At 55.6% G+C, this 23270-nt stretch overlaps 1 protein-coding gene across 1 annotated transcript in view; it reads left to right on the top strand.

Moving 5' to 3' along the window:
- The window catches only part of KCNQ4 (potassium voltage-gated channel subfamily Q member 4), a 74209-nt gene that overhangs the window by 45790 nt on the left and 5149 nt on the right, over positions 1 to 23270 (top strand). Inside the window, exons 8-12 of the mRNA XM_026657103.2 lie at positions 1217 to 1305; positions 5409 to 5564; positions 18137 to 18354; positions 18889 to 18991; positions 22441 to 22572. Coding sequence (XP_026512888.1) covers positions 1217 to 1305; positions 5409 to 5564; positions 18137 to 18354; positions 18889 to 18991; positions 22441 to 22572 — 698 coding nt within the window. The remainder of the gene's footprint in view (positions 1 to 1216; positions 1306 to 5408; positions 5565 to 18136; positions 18355 to 18888; positions 18992 to 22440; positions 22573 to 23270) is intronic.

The following is a 23270-nucleotide window of genomic DNA, read 5'->3' as shown; positions in this document are numbered from 1 at the left end:
GGGACGAGACAAAGGGCCCCACCTGCCTGTCGCCCCACAATACAAAGCAAGGACTGGGACACGCGGCAACCCCCCCGCCCCAATAACTCTGGCCATCGCTGCCTGGCATTCATCAGGCGCTGATGTGCCGTGGGTGCAGATGGGAAGCCGCGAGGTCTCCGATAAGGCTCCTCCATTGTGATCGCTCCTTAATTAATGGCACCAGCTTCTTGGGAGTGTTACCTGAAGCCTCAGCGAGAGGCTAGACTGGGGAGAAGAGCTTGAAACAGGCAGGTGCGGGGGGTGGGTGAGAAGAACAGGGGGCCTGGTTCTCCACTCCAGCTACGCCAGTTTCACGTCAGCATGTCTGGCATGGGCGGAGCTGCTGGGGGGGCTAGGCCCTGCGCTGTCCCCACCTCATCCCCAGCGAAGCACCAGGAGAGCTTCCCACTGGCTCTGCTTTCCTAGCTGTCCCCGCCGTGCCCCTGGGAGGGAACGGAATTTTCCCAGTCCTAGTATTTTAATGACCAGGGGGATCTCCCCCCCCACATTACCCCTCTTTCCTGTGCTCCCCTCTGATTGGCTCAGACACAGAACCCCCAAAAGGCCTCCGGGTCTGCGCTTGGTCCGTCTGATCTGAGCCAGTTCGACCGTTTCCCAGCCCGCAGCCTGGGCGTCCGGCTGGGGCAGAGGCATTTGCACCGTCCAAAGACGGGGTGCTAATGCACCCGATGCACCACCAGCAGGAATGGGGTCTGTGGATCAATGGGCTCCAGGTGGCAGCAGGAGGTGCTGACTCACAGCCTGCAGCTGCTGTTTGCTGCTCGGGCAGAATTGGATCCCCCCACCGGGGTCTGTTCAAGGGAGGGGGGTGGAACTGGGAGTGAATTTTGATGCCCTCAGAGGGGCCAAGCTGTTTTGAGATGCCAGGATGAGAACTCCTGCCTGCAGCATCCGACCTAGACCCCGAGTCATAGAGCAGGGCACTGCGAGCTCCCACGTGCCCAGCTGTGCCCAGCCACCTCTAGCCTGACCCTGCCGCATTCACTATTATTCCAGTCCTGGGCTCCCCGTTCACTCACCCACCGACCCCTTAGCATCCCTTGGCACCACCCTGCCAGTGCCCCTCGGTCCTGCCAACAGCACCTCTCCCTGCACTGCCAGTTCCTGGCATCTCCTCCGTGGAAACTACCAGCTGGGCCATGTCTACCACACCATCCCTCTCTCTCTGGTGCAGGCTGCCTGGCGCCTGTATTCGACAGACGTGAGCCGAGCCTACCTGACCGCCACCTGGTGTTACTATGACAGCATTCTCCCATCCTTCAGGTAGGCGCCACGCCACGCGGGTGACCACAGACCGGGTGCTGTGGGGGGAAGGGGAAGGGTGGTCCCTGCCATCTAGCAGTCTCCTCCTCCGAGAGCAGTGGCGTATGCAGGGCTCTGAAGGTCAATTGCCTCCGTGTCTGTTGAGGGCAGGATACGGCCCTGCCCATTGGTCGACCCCGCAGGGCTTAGGAGCAGCGTGGATGTGAGCAGCTTTGCCCCTCTGGCTGCCGGGCACAGCAGAGGTGGTGGAGATGCCTCGTGTGGCTGCAGAGGCTGGCGTCCCATTGCTCTCCCCAGAAAAGGGGGGGTCACCGAGGCAGGGTGCAGAATTACCCCCCTGGCACCACGGATGCAGGGAGAGGGACGAGTCCCGGGTTAGCTGATGGAGTTAACCCTTTCAGCGTCATGACCGTTCAAAACTCCAGAGCCGGTGCCCCCTGGTCACTCTCTGGAGATGCATTCTCCGTGTGGGAGAACGCTGGAATCTCTGCACCTTGACAAGGGGTCACGTGACCGTGATGCTCAGATGCGCTTCCAGAGAGAGCAGTTTATCAGAGCTGGTGCCATCAGGCACGTATGCCACAGCCCACTTGGTTTAATGAGGCAAGACGCCGCATGCTCACCCAAGGCATGTACTGTGGGCATCTAATGGTAGAATTCCTAGCATCCTTTTTGGGGAGGAGGGCGGGAAAGTGGGGCACAGACTGGGCCCTGGTCTATGATTCCAGACTTTGAGGCACCCCTGGAGCTGAGATGTCAAACGCTGCAAGCCAGTGTCTGTTCTCCCCCGTTTACATTGGAGTCAAACGGGAGCCGTCCCGCTGAAGTCAGTGGCATTGCTCTGGGGTAAACCGGGTGTTAGGTGCGATCAGAACCGGGCTCAAGGCCCCTATGTTGGCTCAATGGTCCGAGACCTGAAACCCAGTCAGGCTGAGATTTCTGTTAACCCTTCCTGTGCCGGCATTTCCCAGCCCGCCAGCCCATCGAATCTATATACACAGCCCTGAGGACCAGAATTCCTTTGGACAGTGGAAATAACTTAACTTAATGGCGGGGCCGGGGGAGCAATAGGGGTGCTTGGGTTGCCAAAGGTTTTGCAGTTAATAGCTTCCCCAGGACGGCGCCCCTTCTCATCCAGGTGGGTTGGGAGAGGGAGGCGGAGCTGAACTTTCTATCCAGCCCATCCATAAAGGGCAAAATCAGCTTTGCTCTCCCCCATCGTCCTCTGTCTCCTGCCGAGCTAGTGTCTATGGGGCGCAGGGGCGGAATGGAGCCGCTGTGAAAATTCCTGATTTCCTCCTCCATCATCCTCCATCACCCCCAGGGGCTGCTCCCTTCGGAGACCCGCAGCCGCTGCATCCATTCCAGCCCTGCCCGCTCTGTCTCTCTCCCCCTCCCATAACGTTTCCCAGATAAGCTGGAGCCCTGCTGCTGATGGGACCGAAGTGGACGGATTCCGCTGGTGGCTGCTGTTGAAATTAGCTGGAGCCGGGAGGATTGCTCGGCGCTCTGAGACCTGGGCTTGACGGGCTGCAGGCCAGCCCCATGTGTCGCCTCTGGGGAGGTGGGAGGGCAGAGTAGGAAAGACAATGTCTGTGTAAGGGAGGAAAGAGGCAAAGGCCCTTTGGGTATCCATGGACGCTGCCTCCCCTGTTAAATCGACCCACCTCCTTTGCTCTTGCCCCTGCATCCCCTAGGAATACATTGTTGGAAGGGGAATTCCCGAGGCCTCTGACGCTAAGAAATAGCGTTGTGTAGGGAGACAACACCCAGAATCGTCATTGCTTCTGGATTGTCCAGTTGTGTCCATCCACCACGTATCTGTGTTGCTGGTCTGCACGGGGCAGAGTCTGGCTCTGTGTTGTCAATTGTACAGCGCCAAGCGCACTGATATTAGGCAAATAATAAAATTGCCCCACTTTACACCAGCATGCTTGAGTCAGGGAAGGAAACATCCCCCCCCCCCCCGCAAGAGCTTGACCCCCTCCCCTTCTGCTGCTGACCATGGATTTAGGTTTTGTCTGCTTTGTCCTACAGTGGGTGGTTTTGTTTCTTTGCCATGACCCGTGGTTTTATTTTACAAAGACAGAATTCTTAGCAGCCTGAAACACAAATCCCTCAATTCCCTGCAGCACCCCGGCACAGAAATTAACCCAAGGTACCAAACTGCGAAGAATTGCCCTACGTTAGAATCCCCATTCGCTTCTCTGTCACTTTTGAGCCCGTCCCGTTCAGAAGACTGTCTAGTGTGGGGGTTGTTTTTAAAATAAACAACAGAGGTAGCGCCCAGAGTTGGATCCAAACTTCCCCAGAGTTCAGCAGCTCTCAGACACAGGCGTAGTTTAAAGGGGCCGGGGGAGGTGTTGTCCCCCACAACTGCAAGCTTCAGGCAGGCACAGAATTTGCCCCCCAACATGAGGCCCCATTGGCCTGACTGGAGCTGCCCCCTCAAATATAGAAGTCAAACTATACCTATGCTCTCATGCTATTCCACAATTTGAGGGAGATAGGATGGCCCTGTGACATGATAGTTCAAGTCCCTGCTCTGCCACAGACTTCCTGTGTGAGCTTTCGGCATGTTCCTTAGCTTCCCCATGCCTCAATTTCCCATCTCTACCATAGCACGGTGGTGTGGTGAGGATAAATATCTGGAAGATTTAGAGGCACTCAAGTACCTAGGAGAGACAGCACACAGATGTAAAATATTCAGAAGGAAGATGCAAAATGCTGCCAGATCTGCCAGTCATTCAGTGACTGGCATTAAGACACCCGGGGGCCTGACCCAAAGCCCTTTTGAAATCCACGGGAGTCATTCCATCGATTTCAATGGGCTTTGGCTCAAGGCTAGAGACTGTAACATCAACCGTATCGTGCTAAAATGCTCAGCCCTGCAAGCTCAGCTTTGTGCTCTAAGGTGCGTGATGTGCCCCGCACTGGCATAAGCAGGGCCAGAATTCTACATCAGGTCCGTTGCAGGAGAGAGGATTAGAAACAGGGGGGCTGCCCCTCCGCTCCCCGATACTGGCTTTCCAGCAATGCAGCTGCTTCTGATTTACAGCCGGGGTGAACAAGAGGCGCATCAGGCCCGTTTGTTTCATTGCACGATTTACGTCCCTATGCAAAGGGTCTTCTCAGACATGCAGCGTGAGCAACATGTCACGGTCTCTCTTGTATCGTCCGAGTTTGTGCAGAGCACTGAAAAATTGGTACAGACCCAACTGTGTCTGCCTGCAGCCAAACTCCTTGTAAACAATCCCAGCGATCAAACTGCCTGAAAACATGGTGGTACTGTCCCAGCTCTGCCCACTCGCGGCAACACGAGACGCCACTCACTGTAGATTGTGAAAATCTTCGTGACTGGATCATTCCTTCTTTCTTGTGATATACAGCGGCGGCTCCAGGCACCAGCGCTCCAAGCGCATGCCTGGGGCGGCAAGCCGCGGGGGGCGCCCTGCCAGTCCCTGCGAGGGCAGCAGTCAGGCAGCCTTCGGCGGCATGCCTGCGGGAGGTCTGCCGGTCCCGCGGATTCGGCGGCAATTCGGCGGCGGGTACGCTGAATCCGCGGCACCGGGGACCTCCGGCAGACACGCCGCCGAAGGCAGCCTGCCTGCTGTGCTTGGGGCGGCAAAAAAGCTAGAGCCGCCCCTGGTGATATACCAAACAAAGGTGACATTTAAACTGCTATCACTAGGCTTCAGAGTAAACAGTTCATTGAGCTAAATGGGGAAGCTCCCTCAAAGCTATTGTTTTAGGCTGTCTGCAGACTAAGGCAGACGTCATTCCTTCATGTCCTATTTTGAAGGATATCTTCACCGCCATAAGGCTAGAGGCTTAATTATTTAAAAAAAAAAAAAGAAAGCTGAGATTGTGGAGCACAGGAACGTACCAGCCCCTCTCAGCCCCCCCAAGCTATCATGAGCTGTCTCAGTTCGACCCCTACAAATGCCTGATAGAAGCTGCTAAGAAACTGTCTTTAAAGTCGGGGGGGGGAGGGGTTGCTTTACGCCTGCCTGGATCCCTGCTTTGTTCATTCATGTGGCTGTGATTTCTTTTTGCCTTGGAAGGTTTAATTTCTCCATGTTTTTATTTGAACCCACCCCCAGAGAGCTGGTCCTTATGTTTGAGCATTTGCACCGAGTCCGCAACGGAGGAGTTAGGAATTCAGAGGTGAAAAGGTTTCCTGACGGAGCCCCACCGCCATATCACTCCTTCACCTCTGGCCAGAAAACCATCGCCCCTGCTTTTTGCTCTGGGGAAAGGTAGGGTGCCCCTAGCTACCGCTCCTTGGTGTGTCCTTTGTCTCTCCCCCTTCTCCCCCCTTCCCCCAGTGTTGGCCCTGTGCGTGTGTGTGTCGCCGGCGCTGCTCTCCTCCTGTCTTCTGAGCATGGTTTGGCTTTTGTCCGTGTTGGTGGCAGGTGTAACCCCTGGCTGGATCCTGGTCTCCCTGTAGTGGCTGGACCATGTATAGAGGTTTATGTGTCTGCTGATGGATCTAGTCGTTTAGTACAGGCACTAGAGATTCTGCTTTTCAGATTCAAAGGTGGCAGGTTCAGTCCCCACAGACAACTCGTGCAGGGGTGTTACACACCCTCGTGCGCAGATCACCCCTAATCCACCTGGCTGTGCTCTGTGTTCCCAGGGGCTCTCCAGCACCCAGGGGGAATCCAGCATCCCAAGCCAATGCCCGAGGTGCTAGGATCCCAATGCTAGGATTCCCAGTGCTCCGGTGCTCTTGCGATTGCAGCTCAGGTAGACACACCCAGGCTGGCATAGCTACACATCGTAATGTTGACGTGGCAACCTGGGCTGTACAAGTGCACGCGGAGCCTGAGTTCTTGCATAGGTGCCGACTTCCCCTCTGCCCAGTGGGTGCTCGACGCCCCTCCCGCCCCTGGCTCCGCCCCTGCCCCGCCTCTTCCCACCCCTGCACTACCCTCGCCCCGCCCCCATTCCATCCCCTTCCCCCAAGTCCCCACCTCGTCTCCACCTCCTCCCCTGAGGGCGCCCACGTCCCCGCTCCTCCCCCTCCCTCCCGGAAAGTTCTAAGCGCCGCCAAACAGCTGTTGGGGGGCAGGAAGTGCTGGGAGGGAGGGGGAGGAGCGGGCACACGGCATGCTTGGGGGGGTGGGAGAAGGAGGCGAGGAGGGGGGAGCTTGGCTGCCACTGGGTGCGGAGCACTCGCTAAATTTTCTCCATGGGTGCTCCAACCCCGCCGCACCCACGGAGTCGGCGCCTATGGGTACTCGTGCTGCTGAAGCCCACGCCCATGCATCTTGCAATTAAAACTAGCGTAGGTCTGTCTGCTCCAGCTGCAGCCACACCTCACACTGCCCTGCAGCCGGACTCTGAGAGTCCGTGCAGCGTCACATAATCAGAATCGCTCATAACGGTCAAACCTACCTCTTGTGCAGTAACATCACTCGGGACATTTTCAACTGGTGACCTGAGCATATGCCTAGGTGCACACCCTGAATAAATGTGTATTCCATGTGATACATCCTAGCTAACTCCAGGAATTGTATGTGTCAACACAGCGTAGGAGACAGCTGACCCTTCTGCTCCCTTATCCATGGCCAACGCCCGATGCTGCAGGTGAAAAAGCAAATGCCCCAACGTGCATCTAATTTTGCAGCGTGCCCCTAACTGTGCGATGATATCTCGCTGGTAAATTTCTTCCTGAGCTACCACCCGAGATGGCAAAACCCTGAAGTAGGAGAAACGGACGGGTCTCTCTCACTTTAATCCTAGCTAGTGATCTGATTCATAGAAATGCCTAATTCTGTTTTGAATTTCACTGAGGAATTTGCCTCAAGCTTGTCTTGTAGCAGTGAGTTCCCCAGGTTAACCAAACGCTGGTTTTAAAAAAAAGAATTTCCTTTCATCTGTGTTGGTTGTTTTTTTTTTAACACATTGCCTTTCCGTGTCACTGAGTGCCTCTTTGCCCTGGCATTATGGGAAAGGGTAAATTAGACTGCCCTGTGCACCGTGCTGTTCTGTACTTTCTTTACCGCTCACGTATCTCCTCTGGCTTGTCTCCTTTCCAAACGTCTCTTCAGCCTCTCTTCAAAGAGGCTCCTAGTGACAGATGCCAAGGCAGGTCAGCTCCAGTGTGGACCCCTGCATTTGACACTCCCAGCAGAGAGGAAGGGCGGTGCAGAGGTTAGGGCACTAGAGGAAGGCTTGGGAGACCTGGTTCAAGTCCCTGCTATGTCTCAGGCTTCCTGTGTGATCTTGGGCAAGTCACATAGTCGCTCCGTGCCTCAGTTTCCCATCTGGAAAATGGGGCTAAGTGGGAAGGCCTCTCTCACAGGGGGCCGTGAGGATAAATACATTGAAAGATTATGAAGCGCTCTGAGTTCTCCTGATGAAAAGTGCTAGGTGGTATTAGTGCTAGGTATTCGTGGTTTGTGATGACTCCATGACCCCTCAGTGGAATTACAGTCTGGGATGAATTGGTTGCTTATGTATTATTCTTAATACACTGTGTAATGGTGTGTACATAGGGATGCTCTGTGGAGGTTAATTCGTGAGCAGGAGTGGTCTCTTGAGGGGTGCTAGGAAGGAAGGAAGGAGGCTCTCCCCCTCTGGCGACATGGCTTCCCCTTGGGTTAGGAGTCGCGTGGATACGGAGGTAGGGCCCGAAGCGCTGTGGTAATCGCAGCAGGAAGGCGCTAAAGCTGGCACTGCGGAGTGAGAGGCAGCTAGCTGTGATGACCAGCGGCTCCGCGGGACGGAGGAGGAGGGGACCTGCTGGACTCAGAGCACCGAGTTGGTAGGCCATGCACACAGGCTGGAGGACAGGCCGGCAGGGCTTTTCAGAAGCACTCGGCATTGGCCTAACTCTGCTCCCATTGAAATTGGGGGGACGGGGCTGAGTGCTCTGGGGAGCCCCTCCCTGTGTGACTGGAGGTGCTGTTCCCCGAGAACAAGGAAACCGCTTCTCCCAAGTGTCCTGAGCTAGTTTGGTCTTGGGGGAGCAGGTCGCCTGCGAGGGTGTTTCATCCCCACACGCTGGGTACGAGGGTTAGGGTCGCACGGATCCCGAGCATGTGATTCCCCTGCTGTTCTCTCGCGGCCTCACAGGGTAATACACACTCCCATGGGCTTTACTCCTACCGGGTCCTAATTCCTCTCCTAGTTTTCTTCCCCGACTCCAGCTGACCTGCGGGGGGGGATGTTCTTTGCCAAGCCTTCTTCCTTTGCTCGTCTGAGGCAGGCTTTGGTTAAAGGGGGCAGGTGCCTTTCTCTAGAAAGCACCATTAGGAGTGGGGCATTTGATGAGCATAAATCCAGAGTCCACAGAAGGGGTGCTCCCACCGTGACGGGGATGTGGAGATCCGGAGAGCTGGAAGGTCTATTAACTCCATTAGCGTCATGAAGTGGAATCAGGCTAATCACGGAGACTTGTGCGTTTGCTGTGGGGCCCGGCTAGGCGGCACTCTGAGCTTCCAGAATGTCCCCTGGTCGTCTCTAGTAAATACCAGCACTACAGAGCCCCAGCTAGGATGAAAATGAATGTAAAAGCTGGTGAATGGAAGATTTTCCTGCAGACTTTTCTTCCACTCCGGGGGTTAAGAAGCTGGAAGAAACCCACCCCCAGAATGCCCATATTGGAACTTTCTCCTGGGCAACGGGAGGTTCAGGGAGATGCAACGTGGAAGACGCTGGCCAGCGGTTTCTCAGCTGGATGGGAGAGAATGGAGCAGGAGGCCCTGGCCTCTGAGAGCAGAGCACTATTTTGGTCAATACACAGCCAGTCTACGATGCTTGTGAAGCACCCAGGTAGGTGTCAAACAGCCTGTGAAATCCCAGCCGGTTCTTGGGTTCGGCCCCTTGGCGGATGTGTCGGCTGGATGGTGCGAAGTGCTCGTCCATTTCTGCCCCAGGTGCATCATGATGTCCCAGAGGGATTCGTGGGACTCCGAGGAACGGGGGCGAACCGGTTAAACGAAGAGAAGCTGGCTTGGCTCTCGGAGCACCGGACTGCTCTAGTTTTCATTAGAGCTGATGCATGATGCCAGGAGACTATCCCAACCGCTTAGCTCCCGCAGACCTCTCACCTTTCTGAGCTCATGGGCTCAGCTAACTCTGTTCCGGTTTCTTCGGTGAGCCATAATTACAAGGCCCTGCTTCGCCTTCAGCTACTCCGTAGTTGTGTCATGCTTCTGCAGCAGTCAACTGTGCCTAGCAGGGATCCGAGCGAAACCGCCTGGTAACCGGCCCTCCAGCTCCGAATTGGGAAAAACACTGAAGGATCCTTCTAGTAAGTGTCCTGCAAAGACAGAAATTGCCTTATGGTGACACCGAATGGGCCCAATCCTGCATTCCTGACGTGGGTGTGCGGTGAATGCAGAATCAGTCCCTAACGGTGACGTAATGACCCTGGGGCTTTGTGACCAGGAGCTGCAGTAGAGGAGACAGTGGGGGCTCATGATGAGGTCTGCGTGCCGGGGCTCGCCCTTGCCTTGGCCCATGTGCTCGCTTGCAGCAGATGCAGTGTCTGAAGGTAGCATCCAGGAAACCTGCGGTCCCAGAGTAAGGCTGTGTTTGGAAGAACACAAAAAGAACGAAATAGCCCCAGGCAAACCCCAAAGCAGTGGTTCAAACTGGCTTAGCCGCCTGGAATTCAGAGCGGTCTGCAAAGTTAGACGGACGCCTAACAAGACCTGGCTTTTCCTTCGCGGAAAGCTTCCGGGAGGCAGCCTGGTGTAGTTAGAGCCCATGGCTGGGGGTCGGACAATAAGAATTCTGCTCCTGCATTGCCTTTAGCCTCAATTTCCCCATCTGGAAAACAGGGGGAATGACACTGACCCCCAACATCTGTGAAGAGCATCGAGATCTTGGGGTGCAAAGGGCTGAGTGCTGCGATGATCATTGCACCCTGCTTCTGTTCAGGCTGGAGATACCTGGGTTAGAACCTCTCCAGCACCTGGTGACGCTCCCTCCCTCTTCACCAGGCTGGGAACACACGGCAAATATGAACAATTACTCGACGTTGAAAAACGGAACTTTGGTCAAACCTCCCAGAAGATTCGTTTGCGAGTCTCTGGAGACGCTGCGAGTCCGTTCCTGTTCCCACGGAGCCAGCTCCCTGGGCCCTAGGGCGAAATGCAGGATGAATCTCTCTCCTTGCCCATGTTCTCATCCAGAGAAGATGCCATCCAGCCCTCCCCCACTCCTGGCCTGCTTCCCTGGAGGCAATGCACAGGAACTGAGCATGGCACTGCGGTCCCACAAGCCTGGGTGCTCTGGGCTGCCGAATCAAAGGGGGCCAGGGGGCACTGAGTCAATTGCTGCCCACCCCACGGGCGCTGAGATGAGAATCGCCCCATCACTATAACACCAGCGTTCCCAGTGCCTGGCCCAGCGGTGGGGCCTCGGGCAGGGGCATGCTAGAGGTATCTGGAAGTCTGCAGGTATTGCAATCTCGATGGGCCAGTCCAACATAGCATACAGCCACCTGATTGGACTGGGCCTAAGGTGAGATGCTGTTGGAAGGGTCCGTGTATCCCCCCCACCTGGTCCTTTTGTCTCCTGTGCTAACATCACCTCTCATGACATTATCATCTTCTTTTTCTCTCCTCCCCATCTCCACCTCCCTGCCATTCCTCTTGCATCCCCATTCATTCCCGGAAGCTGGAAAGAGGAAGATGCACCGCCCCCAAGGTGTTTACGTCTCAGGTAACCTTCCTCTTAAAGCCACAGTGTCTGTATTTTTTTCCCCCACCCAAAGAGTCACCATACGGTAGGTTCCCTCCAGGTGTTTTGACATTCTACAGCCGCTGCTCCAAGAAATGTACTCGGGGCCAAGGAACCCATTTGAGGGGGACGAGTGGAAAATAACCTGTGTGGTGTTGAAAGAGATGCTGCCAAGTAGCTTGTGATCAAAATATTGATCTGTCCTAAGATTGCTACAGTAGCCTGGTGGAGGTCGGGGGCGGAGGGGAGTTGCTGAGATTCAAAATGTTTTTGTTTTTATTTAATATCCATCTAACGACCTGTTTTTACAGAGAGCTCCATTGCTAAGAAATTTGACACTCCCCCTCCCTCCTTCCTGAGGGGGAAATGTGGTGGTGTTATGTAGGACCTACACAAACTACAGTGCTTTGTGCTCCTTGCCTTTTACGCACAACGGGTGCAGTTTAGCCGGTTCCAAACTGTACCACAGGACCTTCCCAGCGCACCTTAGGGGGCCCTGGTCGCTCGACGCCATCAGTAAGATCTTGGCTTGAAATAAAATCTAGGGAACTGCCATGATGCCCCTTTCAGGGTAAGGTCAGAAGGGAAAGCCCTTTGTCTCTCCTCGGCGCAATCACCGGTGGGGTCACTCCCGCCCCAAACACCTCGGGGTCACGGCCTCCGTGGGTCGCTTGGCTGCAGTTCGGGTGGTTTGCCACGCCTGCCTCGGAAGGCCAGAGGTCTCTGCGTGGCCTCTCATGGGGGTGAGGAGAGGTGTGCCCGAGCTGGTGCCCGCTGTTTGGCCCTCTCTCCTCGGATGGTGTTTAACTCTGGCCCAGGGCTCTGCCCGCCAGTCAAATTGACCAGCAGCGTTTTGTTTCGATAAATGGGGCTCTTTAGCGGAGATGCATCAAACCATAATAAGGGTATGGGCAGGGCCCTCGAAGGCTCAGAGCCCACCACTGACACCACGGTGAAGAGCTCAGAGGGGAGAATCCGTTTGCCTGGGCTCTGTAGGATCAGACTATGCCATGTAGTCCTGAGTGCCACCTGCTGGCACCGTCTCTGTTAACTATCTCCTTCCATGTACACAGCCCTCTCTCGTCGACAGAACACCCTCCCAACGCTCTTCTTAGCCACGTGAGCCCGCGTGGAACAGGACTCTCAGGGTCCAGCTTTACTTTTGTAGTCTTCCTGCCACAACGCGCATTGCTGGCTTTACTGCCGGGGGATGTTCCTCGCTGGACGCTGCTCTCCTTTTCCCAGCCTGAAGGTGGCGATGTCCACACCCAATGCCACTGCTCCAGGCCTCAGCAGAGCCGGGCTCCGAGGCCACCCCCCCCGCACCACACCCCTTTTGTCTCACTAACTTTCTCTTTCTTTTCTTCTGTATCTTTTATTCTCCACCCTCTAGCCAGATCTTTAGTAGTAAGCGGAATTTCTTTCGGATTCCCGCCGGCTGGAAACAGAGGTATCGCGTGCTTGGATACGCTTCCCATGACTTGTTTGGGGGCCAGGTGTTGGGGGCTCTTTTTGCTTTGGGGGCAGAGCCCGTGTGGAATGCAACAGATTGCCGGGGATGTGCATGATCGTCCCTCTGTGCCTTGCAACGAGGGCTGAGGTAATGGAGATATGCCTGCTCTCCTGTATGTAGACTGGTGCATCTCCAGTGCAGCTGTATGGGGGAATTAAGTGTATGGGTAGAGATGGATCAAAACTTGCAGCATTATAATGAAAGAGGCTTCTGCTCTAGTGATCAGAGTACAGAGTAGGCTCTGATGCTGGCCCCTTCTGTGGCCTTAGACTAGTCACTTCACTGCTTTGTGCCTCAGTTTCTCCATCTGTAAAATGGGGATGCTGCTTACTGGCATCATGACAGTGGATAAGCTGAATGTGTTGGAAGCGCTGTGCAAGTGTTTATCCAACCCCCATAATACACCTTGGGCGTCTGGATAAAAACCAAATCTGCACCCCAACCACCTTGGGGTTTTGTTCTGCAAAAGATCAAAACCTGATGGAGGAAGTTCTGCAAATTCCAAACCTGTCTGGGTGTGTTCTCCATCTCTGCCTATAACCCCATGAAATGCTGTGCTGAAAATCTACCCCGCGGCGGTTCTGTGGGTGCCTGAATACAAACTGTTTCTGGAATGACTCTTAGCTATTCTAGATTGCTTCGTTCAACTGCTTGGGGAGGAAATGAGAACCCGGAGCCCCCGCTCTCTGCAATCTGCCCCTTTACTACAGCTCCTTGAATTCCAGCTCCCATCACACCCCCTCGTGGATTAGCAAATGGACACTCAGAAGCACAGCCAGTGGGAAATTTTCCAGTGGAATCGGTTTCCATTGGAAAACGCTGGGTCAGCGGAACGGACCCATTCTGTGGGAACGTTATTGATTCCGTTGACCTTTCAGCGGGAAAGTCTCCAGACCTTTCATTTAGACGTATGCGCTTTTATGTTAATAATTCATGATCGGCGAGAAAAGTCAAAACAATGAAGTGGCAACGAAACATTTTCGCCTGGTGGAAATGAAACATTTTGGAACGTTTTCTTGGGCGAAAAATTCCGAGATTTCAGCTTCTCATCCCGCTTTGAGATGAAAGCACATTTCCAAATCTCAGAATTTCCCAGGGATGGAAATTCTGCTTTGGAGCCAACTCTGCTCGTGAGGTTTTAGGCTCCCCAGAGCGGCCGTATTAACCCCAGTTTCTGCCCTTCCCCACCCGGCTGGGAGCCAATGACCAGAAGAGTGTGCGCTGTCCTATCCAGTTACTGTATGAGCTGAGCCCCCCGGCTGACGCTGGGCCAAAAACCAGCCCCCTTCCCTCATTTGGTAGAAGAGCGGGGGTTGGTGAATAGAGTTCCAGCAACGGGAGCTGCGTGCAGCTTGTACCATAGGGGAAGGAGGAGCTGCCAGAACTGCTGGGTGCAGCAAAACAACCTGCCTCGCAACCCTCAAAGAGGGGCGGCTTCCCCGGCCGCGTCAGAGTCTACAAGCATACAGAGTAGCCCCTTGAGCTGCCTTCTCCTGAGAGCAAGCATGGCCGTGCTGGCCCGGCACTGGCTTGCTGTGTAACGTAGGGTGAGTCAGCTTGCGTCCGAGGATAACGGCGACGTTAGCTTATTGCCAGGACGGTGGAGAAGCTGGGGGAGAGGTTGCCAAGCCCTGGGCCACCAGCGTCTCTTTGGCCGGGCTTATTCCATGCTAGCGGAGTAGCTACTGAACTGTGTGTGCAATGACTTCGCCTGCCTGGCCATAGGCCCACTCCTGGCCACTGAGGGGGGCGTCCTGTTCGCGGGTTGTCTGGCCTCAGACAGAGGTCATGCCATCACTAGTGGGAATCCCGCGCCCCGAGGCCAGATGCTGCCATTGGGAAGGTTAGTGAATCGCCCATCGAGCCCTGGCCAAATCCATGATGAATCTGAACAGGGGTGGTTAATCTCCGCAGGGCTGGGCCGGGCCAAGGGTGCTCTGTCCCGTGTTTGATCCAGACTCCTATCTGGGGATCAAGCCGGTCTTGAGGAGTGGGGGAGAACTGAAGTTCTGGGGCCTTTGGGCAGAGGGCTTGGAGACCCAACCTTCATATTCTATCTTAACTCCCATTTGCTGGGCACTTGGTGGAGCAGATGCTCCAACCACCAGGGCTCAACTGTCCCTCCTTTCAGAAGGTTAGTGGAGTAAAGAGCGGGTCAGGACGCCTGGGTTCTATTCCCAGCCCTGATTTGTTCTGTAACCTTGACCAGGCTGTTTAATGGCTCTGTGTCTCAGTTTCTCCATCTGTAATAAATCTTCCCTACCTCCAGGGGGAGAGATGAGGTTAAATTAACAGTAGAGTGCTTTGAGATCCCCGGATGAAAAGTGCTAAGGGAGGGCACAGTGGCAGTGAATGTTGCAAACTTTATTTTTGTGTGTGTGCGCAAAGTGATCTATTTTCCCCAAGAATGATCAGGACCCTCCAACCCCACCCCGGTCCGGATGAAAACCTGAAAATGTTTTTCTGTGAGCTGCAGAATCCTGCAATGGGCCACGCTCTGACATGTTCTGGGGTTGGGGGATGTTTGGGGGTTGTCTCCCATCTCTGGCTCAAACTTAGTGTCCCTCCCCCTGCCTTTCCATTCGAAAGAGACCGAAGCGGAAATGGTCATGTTGTTCTCTCCACAGCGAAAGGGCCGATCGAGAGACCGAACCGATCGCTGATGACAAACCACCAGGCCCCGCCCCTCCTGTTCAGTATTGATCATGGGCTGTAGGGCTCTGCCTCCGTTTTTGCATGGTATGTGGCGGTCGTGCTTGCTGGCATGCTGGGGATCTGCCCGCGACGCGATGGCAGAACTCGGACAGGTTTGGGTGGGTGGGGAAAGGGATTCAAGAGACGGTCTAGAACGGGGCAGGGCTTTTGGAGGTTTATGACCCAGCGAGAACTTCTAGAACTTTGTGTCTCCACCTCTCTCTCCGCTCCCCGATCCCAGCGCAGAACCGGAGCCTCTCAAAGTTCTAAAAGGTTCTAGGTTCGGAACCTAACAAAATGCCACGAGTTCTAGAGCCCGCCAGGCTTCCAGAAGCTGCAGATGATGCCTGCTGGGTATCGGTCGATCGTCCACGCAGCTTTCTCTACCGGCTTGTGGGAGAGGGATGCAAGCTTCGGTTAAAGCTCTGCATTGTGAGCCAGATCCCAAGCCCACTGCGGTCCAGATGGGCTTGGGATCCAGGCCGGCTGCTGCACACTGCTCCCTGTAACGGATGTTCTGTGCACCGGGGAGCCAGCTGCCTGGAGTCAGAACCTGCTGCTGCTCATGGGAAGATCTGTTTGATTTGAGCCCTCTATGGCTGGGCCAGGCCCGCTCCTCCAAACCGGCACATCCAAACACCTCCTCGCCATGTTTCCAGTGGCCAGGCATGCCTGTCCCGTTCCACGTCACGTGCATCTGTCGCCATTCTCATCCTTCCCTTTGTTTTCAGCCTGTGCAGTAAGGACTAAGGTTGTGTCCGGGGGCTTAGGGTCCAGCTGTGTTGCAAACGCCCGTTGTCCCTTAGCACCTCCAAGTTCTTACCCCTCCCCAATTCGGATGATGTTTTTGTCTTATAAGCAAACCCCAGACATGAGCCTTTCTGAGATTCTGCTCACATGGCCTTCATGGGCTCCGCCCCTCTGCTTTCCTCTCGCTCCATCCTCGGGCCCTGATTCAGCAAAGCACGTAAGCACGTGCTGAAGTACCTTGCTGAACTGAGGCCTGGTTGACTTCCCCTCCATTCTTGCCTCCACTGCTGTCTTTACTACCCCACCCACCCTTCTGGCCCCGCTGGATTTTATGCGGATGCCACTGTGGTCTGGAAACCCACCAGAACGATGACAATTCCAGACACCGTCCACATAATGAATTATAAAGGGAATCGTGCAAAAAGGCCGCCATTCGGCATAGGCAGCGCCTGGCACTGTGGGGCCCTGGGCTCCTACGGGCTACCGCAGTACAAATGATGACGAATAATAAAACCAGAAAGAGTTAGGCCCTGATTCTCCTCTTGTGTGCGCTGGGGGGGAACTCGGCTGACTTCAGCAGCTGATCTAACCCCGTGTCAGAGACACGAATCAGACTCCTTGTCTTCGCCCTCCATTGTCTGCCAACACCCTCTCTGGAATGTGTTTCCTTATTGATTTGTGTCTCTTTTTCAACCCTCGTTTTGGCCCTTATTAATTGTCCATCTCCGTGGCAACAAGCATAAGTCTCTCTTGTTGTATTTCCTCATTTGTCCGTGGCCATCGGGATTGTGAGGGTGAGCTAACTGCTGCGGCTCTCCAGCCACAAGGGGTGAGCACAGAACGTTGTTTTGGTGTAGGTCCTACATAAAGGAGGTCTGTTTTTATTACATACCTTCCGCGGAGGGGCGGATTTAAAAAACAACCACAAAAGGGTTGAGAATTTGGAAGATAGTTCCAGTGGAGGGAATCCAGGGCCTGACCCACCTAAATAAAGAATTGCCAATGGGTCTCTTTCCCCCTCCGCAGGCTGGGCAGAGTTTAGCCATCGGCACATGGCGTCGTTTTATCTAGTCCTCTGCTGAGAGCTTGACCCGGCCTCTTAGTCCAGGGTGAGAGGTGGGAAGGTGGAGACAAGAGAACCAGATGGATATTGTAGGCTGCAAGGCCCTGGTTGAGCGAGGCAATGGAGAAGGTGACTTACTCCATTGGACGTGCTTCAGGGCATTGGCGGGGCGGGAGTCACTACTGATCGCTTGGAGTTAGCCCAATGCCACTGCTTCCCCAGGCTGCTTACAGCCAAGACACAAGTATCTTCCCTGCGCCCCCGGGGCTCGGCTCGCTAGCTCGGCAAAGCCGTGTGCCGAAAGCCCAGCCAGAAGCAGGGGTTTGTCTGTCTCCTCCCCTCCCTGCTGTCTCTCGTCTAGCTTCATTTCATACCAGGTGGTTTCTGTCCCAGCTACCATGTGCTCTGTCTGTGTCTCTCTTCCCCCTCCACCCCATCCGCTGTCACCGCCCCACTGGCGCTCTCTTTGCTGTCAGAAAAATGTTTCAACTAAAATACCCAGGCGCCCTTCCCCTATTGGATAATCAGGGTCAATCGTTCCTTCAGTTCAGTGCATACAGGCACCATAAAGCATCTGCATTCACAAAGGCCCCTTAACCAGAGCAGCACTGAAGCACGGGGCTTCTAGCCCATTAAAGTCAACGGGACTTAAGCGCTTGCTAAAGTGCTTTCCTGAATCACACACACACACACACACACACACACACACACACACACACACACACACACACACACTTCCCAGCTAGTCGAGGTGGCACCATGTCTCCTAATTGCACCAGCTACTGGAGTCTGCACCCGAGCTGCAAAGTTTGCACCAAGGATCCGACTTCCCCACCCAATCCAGGGATTCTCACTTAGGCCAGGCGCTCGTGGTGCCATTGTGGCCGGGGCCGGCTCCAGGCGAGCCCCAACACTAGGGCAAAGCCTGCGCTCTTCCATGTGGCATCACTGGAGAGGGCCAGAGCAAGGGGCTCAGGGTCTGGCCCATTCCAGTAGGAAGACGCCGCACGTGCCCCTCCAGGTTCCCGGCCTCCGCGCCGCCTCCCTCCCTGCTGAGCGGCAGCTCCCCCTCCCCGGGCTAATGCCGGCTGTCCTTCCCCCCCGCCCCGCAGCAACAAAATGGGCATCAAGGACCGCATCCGCCTCAACAACTCGCAGCGGCAGGGCAGCCGGGGAAAGCAGCACCTGGCCCCGCCCATGCGCCGCTCCCCCAGCACCGAGAACGTTCAGGAGGCCTCCAGCCCCACCAAGGTGCAGAAGAGCTGGAGCTTCAACGACCGCACCAGGTTCCGGGCGTCGCTGAGGCTCAAACCTCGGCCACCGGTGGAGGGTAAGTCCCATTCGCGCCCCCCCCCCCATTTCTATTTTGCACCCAAGTCTTTCGAATGTGAGTTGCCCTGCAGAATGGACTCTCCCCGCCTCCATTGGGCAGTTGTGTAGCTAGAGCACAGGCGTGGGAGCCAGGATGCCAGGCTTCTCGGCCACTGACCCACTGCACAACTTCAGGAATGTCACCCGCCGCTCTGTGCCTCAGTTTCCCCCTCTGTGGCTTGGGGACGGGCCTGCCCAAGAGGGGGATGGGGAGCCTGTGAAGATGCTGAAATGCTGGGAGGTCATCAGTTGGGAGGAGCTAGAGAGGAGCCTGGTGGCAAATGCCACAGGACCCACAGCTGAACTGTGTAGAGCCCATGTTATTCATGGTGAACCGAAGGAGACTTCGAACCCAGACCCGTGCATGTGCGGAGAGAGGACTGGGGTGAGGATCGCTCTAAGGGAGATTTGCACCCCATGTAACACACCTGAATTGGGAAGGGGGAAGCACGTCCCCAGCCCTTTATGGGAAGTCCCTGTTTTCTGTCCTCAGTTGACGGCCTGGTGGAGGAGAGCACGGAGGAGAAGGGCTACCAGTGCGACCTGACCTTCGAGGACATCATGCCAGCTGTGAAAACGCTCATTCGGGCTGTCAGGTGAGTCCAGCTCACCAGCCATCCCTGCGCCCACCCGCCCACCGGTACCAGTTCTCAGCCCATGGCAGGGAGCAGGCCTGGCAATCGTTGGCCACCTCCATCCTGCGGGAGGTTTGGGTTGGGGCCTCTCCCAGGCAGCTGCCCCTGGGTGGGCTCTCGGAGGTTCTTCATTAGGGTTTTGGCTGCTGCGGTGGGGAAACTAGGTCTCGGGCTGGTCGGGGTAGCCAGCGAGTGGGGAGGGTGATGGGGGAGGAGAGCAGGCAAGCTCTGTGCCCAGCCTCTGAGGCCGTGCTAACAATTTGCCCTGAAACCCTCAAACGATAGAGTGGCCCATTCCACAGTCCATGCACCAGCCCTCTGCAGCGTCCAGCTCTTCATGTTCCAAGCCAGACCTTCTTTGCTCCAGCCCAGGCCCCTTTTGAGCCAGGGTGGCGTCCAATGTGTGCCGACAGCAAATGGCATTTCCCCTCGTCTCCGTGCCAGCCCGACCATTGCTCCTTCCGAGCCTCAGAGGGTCGAGGTTCTGGCAGGGACGGGAGGGCTGAGGTTCTTGCCCAGGTGGGCTTTGCCATCCTCGGAACTCCCTGCACCTGCCAGAGCTGCAGCTTCTGTGCACGCTGAGGGCTGGCCAGTCTCGCCCCCTCTTTCTGTTTCAGTGATTCGCCAACAGTTTTCTTCCCCGGTAAGGGTCCCTGACACAAATGAATGGCTCTGCTGAGCAGGTGCGTTTTGGCTTCAGCGTAGCCACCTGAGCCTGGGGAACTGAGCTATCCAGCACCGGGATTGACAGGGGCAGGCGGACAGGGAGCAGGGTGGGTGGAGACGCTGGTCTGGTCACAGGAGCTTTCCTGCTTTTATGTGTCCGGGTTAATTCTTTTTCTGATCTGCACGTGCCATACTGCAGACACAAGCCAGGCCTCCCTGGCCGCTCGCCACCCATCCGAAGAGACTGTCCTGAATAGAGCCATTGCTAACGGCAGTGCCACTGGAACAGGGACCTCGCTATCTCTAGTCACCTCTTCTGGCTGGGTTGGGGTACCAAGGCTGTAGCAATGCTCCTGTCTGCAGAGAGCATGGTGGGGGAGATTGGGAGAAGGGGTGGGGGAAGATAGGTTGAAATATCCCCCATACAACATGTTGGCTCTCTAACGGGGAGGTGAAGTGGGGCATTAAGAGGAGTGAAGTAGATGCTGTGAGAACAGAACATATCATAGAATCATAGAAGATTAGGGTTGGAAGGGACCTCAGGAGCGTCATCTAGTCCAACCCCCTGCTCAAAGCAGGACCAACACCAACTAAATCATCCCAGCCAGGGCTTTGTCAAACCGGGCCTTAAAAACTTCTAAGGATGGAGATTCCACCACCAGTAAGCCATTCCAGTGCTTCACCACCCTCCTAGTGAAATAGTCTTTCCTAATGTCCAACCTAGACCTCCCCCACTGCAACTTGAGACCATTGCTCCTTGTTCTGTCATCTGCCACCACTGAGAACAGCCGAGCTCCATCATCTTTGGAATCCCACTTCAGGTAGTTGAAGGCTGCTATCAAATCCCCCCTCACTCTTCTCTTCTGCAGGCTAAATAACCCCAGTTCCCTCAGACTCTCCTCTTAAGTCATGTGCCCCAGCCCCGTAATCATTTTCGTTGCCCTCCGCTGGACTCTCTCCAATTTGTCCACATCCCTTCTGTAGCAGGGGGACCAAAACTGGACACAGTACTCCAGCTGAGGCCTCACCAATGCCGAATAGAGGGGAATAATCGCGTCCCTCAGTCTGCTGGCAATGCTCCTACTTATACAGCCCAAAATGCTGTTAGCCTTCTTGGCAACAAGGGCACACTGCTGACTCATATCCAGCTTCTCGTCCACTGTAACCCCTAGGTCCTTTTCTGCAGAACTGCTGCCTAGCCACTCGGTCCCAAGTCTGTAGCAGTGCATGGGATTCTTCCGTCCTAAGTGCAGGACTCTGCACTTGTCTTTGTTGAACCTCATCAGATTTCTTTTGGCCCAATCCTCCAATTTGTCTAGGTCACTCTGGACCCTGTCCCTACCCTACAGCGTGTCTACCTCTCCCCCCAGCGTAGTGTCATCTGCGAACTTGCTGAGGGTGCAATTCATCCCATCATCCAGATCATTAATGATCGGAGCAGAGGGCGGGACACCTGGATTCTATTGCCAGCTCTGGAAGGCGAGTGAGGTCTAGGGTTAGAGTGGGGAGGAGGCAGGAGGCAGGACTCCTGGGTTCTATCATGGATGCAAACAATTGCGGGTGCAATTCTGTCTGCATTTTTCAAGATCAGCTGCTGTGACCTGACCATCCCAATAGTCCTTTGCACCCACAGGCCGGGCACTTACCTGCCTGCTGACAGTTCTTGTGCCTGCAGTTTGCTGGCACTGAACAGGGGGGCAGTTTTGGAGAAATCTAACCCTGGCCTTTTCCCTTTTCCTGAGTTAGCAGCAGGCGCTCCCCCATGCTGTGACATGTCCTAGCCCTGGCCGGTCCGTGCCACCATCCCTTCCCGCAGCGCTGGCCTTTGGTCCGGCAGCGTATGCATGTCTAACATCGCCAGCTAAATGAAGCCACTTAACACAAGCTGGAAGAGCGCAAGCTCGAGGTTCCCAAGTGGCTTGTGCTGGCTCACGATGCCTGTTTGCACAAGAGATGTTCCTCCCCACCCCCGTCTGCGGAGTTATGAAATCCTCCATCACGGCCCTGCTAATGAGCCCTCTCCGCCGGCATCTCTCCCTCCGCTGCGTTAGCAGCATTGCTGCTAGTCGTTTGACAAGGAGCCGCTGACTAAAGAGCCAGGGTGCAGGGAGCCTGTTAGATAGAGGCTGGGTTATTCTCTTCCCTCTGCTTCCTTCCCAGAGCAGGTTTCACTGTCATGGAAAACAGGCAGGCAGGTTATTTCCCATGGCAAGAGGGGAGCGGAGATCCAGTAACTGCTCTCGGCATCTTGCAAAGGCCAGAGAGATCGTCTCCCCTCCTCCCCCAACACCTGCAGTGTGCCTGTTTGTTCCCAGGCTCTGGAAATGGTGCGGCTGGGACAGACACGGCTGGCTGCACACCACACCTCTGGGTGTCAGGGGTGCAATCGTGTCACTTCCAGGAGTGTAACTTGCACCCTGAGGCAGCTGGAACAGATGACAGACCAGTCTGTAGTCACGGTCTCCAAAGGGAAAGCCCTTGTGCCAAGAGGTCGCTCTTACACTGAAGGTGGTAAGGCCTGGGGGGTCACCCAGACTTCCAGTGGTGGGGAGTTCCACAGGTGAGAGTCTGTCCCATCCCCGGGGACCAGGGCTTAAAGAGAGCGCTGGGGACTTGTTGGACTTCAGGCATCCCAGTGGGTCCTAGGGCCTCTGAGATAGCTGGGCCGTGACCCGTGTCACGTCTGTTGCTCAGACCCGTCCCCACACCGCCCCTCTCTGAGGCAACCGCTTGTGCCCTGGCAGGATCCTGAAGTTCCTAGTTGCGAAGAGGAAGTTCAAGGAGACCCTGCGGCCCTACGATGTCAAGGACGTCATCGAGCAGTACTCAGCCGGCCACCTCGACATGCTGGGCCGCATCAAGAGCCTCCAGTCACGGTGAGCTGGCGCGTGAAGGGCCCAGCCCAGCTGGTCCCGCTGCCCAGGGCCACTGCTGGGGACAGCGACTCCCAGCCCATAGGGACCCGTCCCATAGCTGCTTCCGCAGACCCTGGCCAGGCGGGACACGGTGCCGCATAATTCAATAGCTGATGTCACGCACGCTGGGAGAGTGACTCTGTGACCCCCCCATGCACCCAATGCAGGGCAGGGCCAGAGAAGAGGTTTGACTTTGACTCTGCTCCCAGCCTGGCCTGGCCCAAAGCCCTTTGAAATCAGTGGGAAAAGGCCACCCACTGTCAGTGAACTTTGGATTGAGCCCTTAGGCCCAGCCGTTGAAAGGTATGTGCATTGCGGCGTAGACAGTTAGGAGCCAAGAGCCCATTGACAGCCCATGGGATTGAGGCTCCTTGGTACCTAAATCACGTTGAAAGTGAGACGTGGGTGCCTAAATCACTTAGGCAGTGCAGTGCCAAAGCACCATTAAAAATCTGGGCCTTCGCCCTTTAGCGTAACCAGCAGAGGCTGGCGCTTTGAGACGCGAAGGGCCCACGTCCGAACCTCACTGAAGGCCGAGAAGGCTTGTGCTTTCCCCGAGGAGATGGCCCATCTGGGGAGCCAGCGACAGCTGGAGAAGGGTCACATTCGCATCCCTTGTATCCCTAAACCCCGACGCAGACACCCCTAAACCCAGACAC

This window comes from Terrapene carolina, unplaced genomic scaffold, assembly GCF_002925995.2.
Source record: "Terrapene carolina triunguis isolate 2854851 unplaced genomic scaffold, T_m_triunguis-2.0 Scaffold236, whole genome shotgun sequence".
Classification (NCBI taxonomy): Eukaryota; Metazoa; Chordata; order Testudines; family Emydidae; genus Terrapene; species Terrapene triunguis.
Note: the sequence above shows the minus strand (reverse complement) of the source record. Positions and strands in the feature narration are given on the sequence as shown.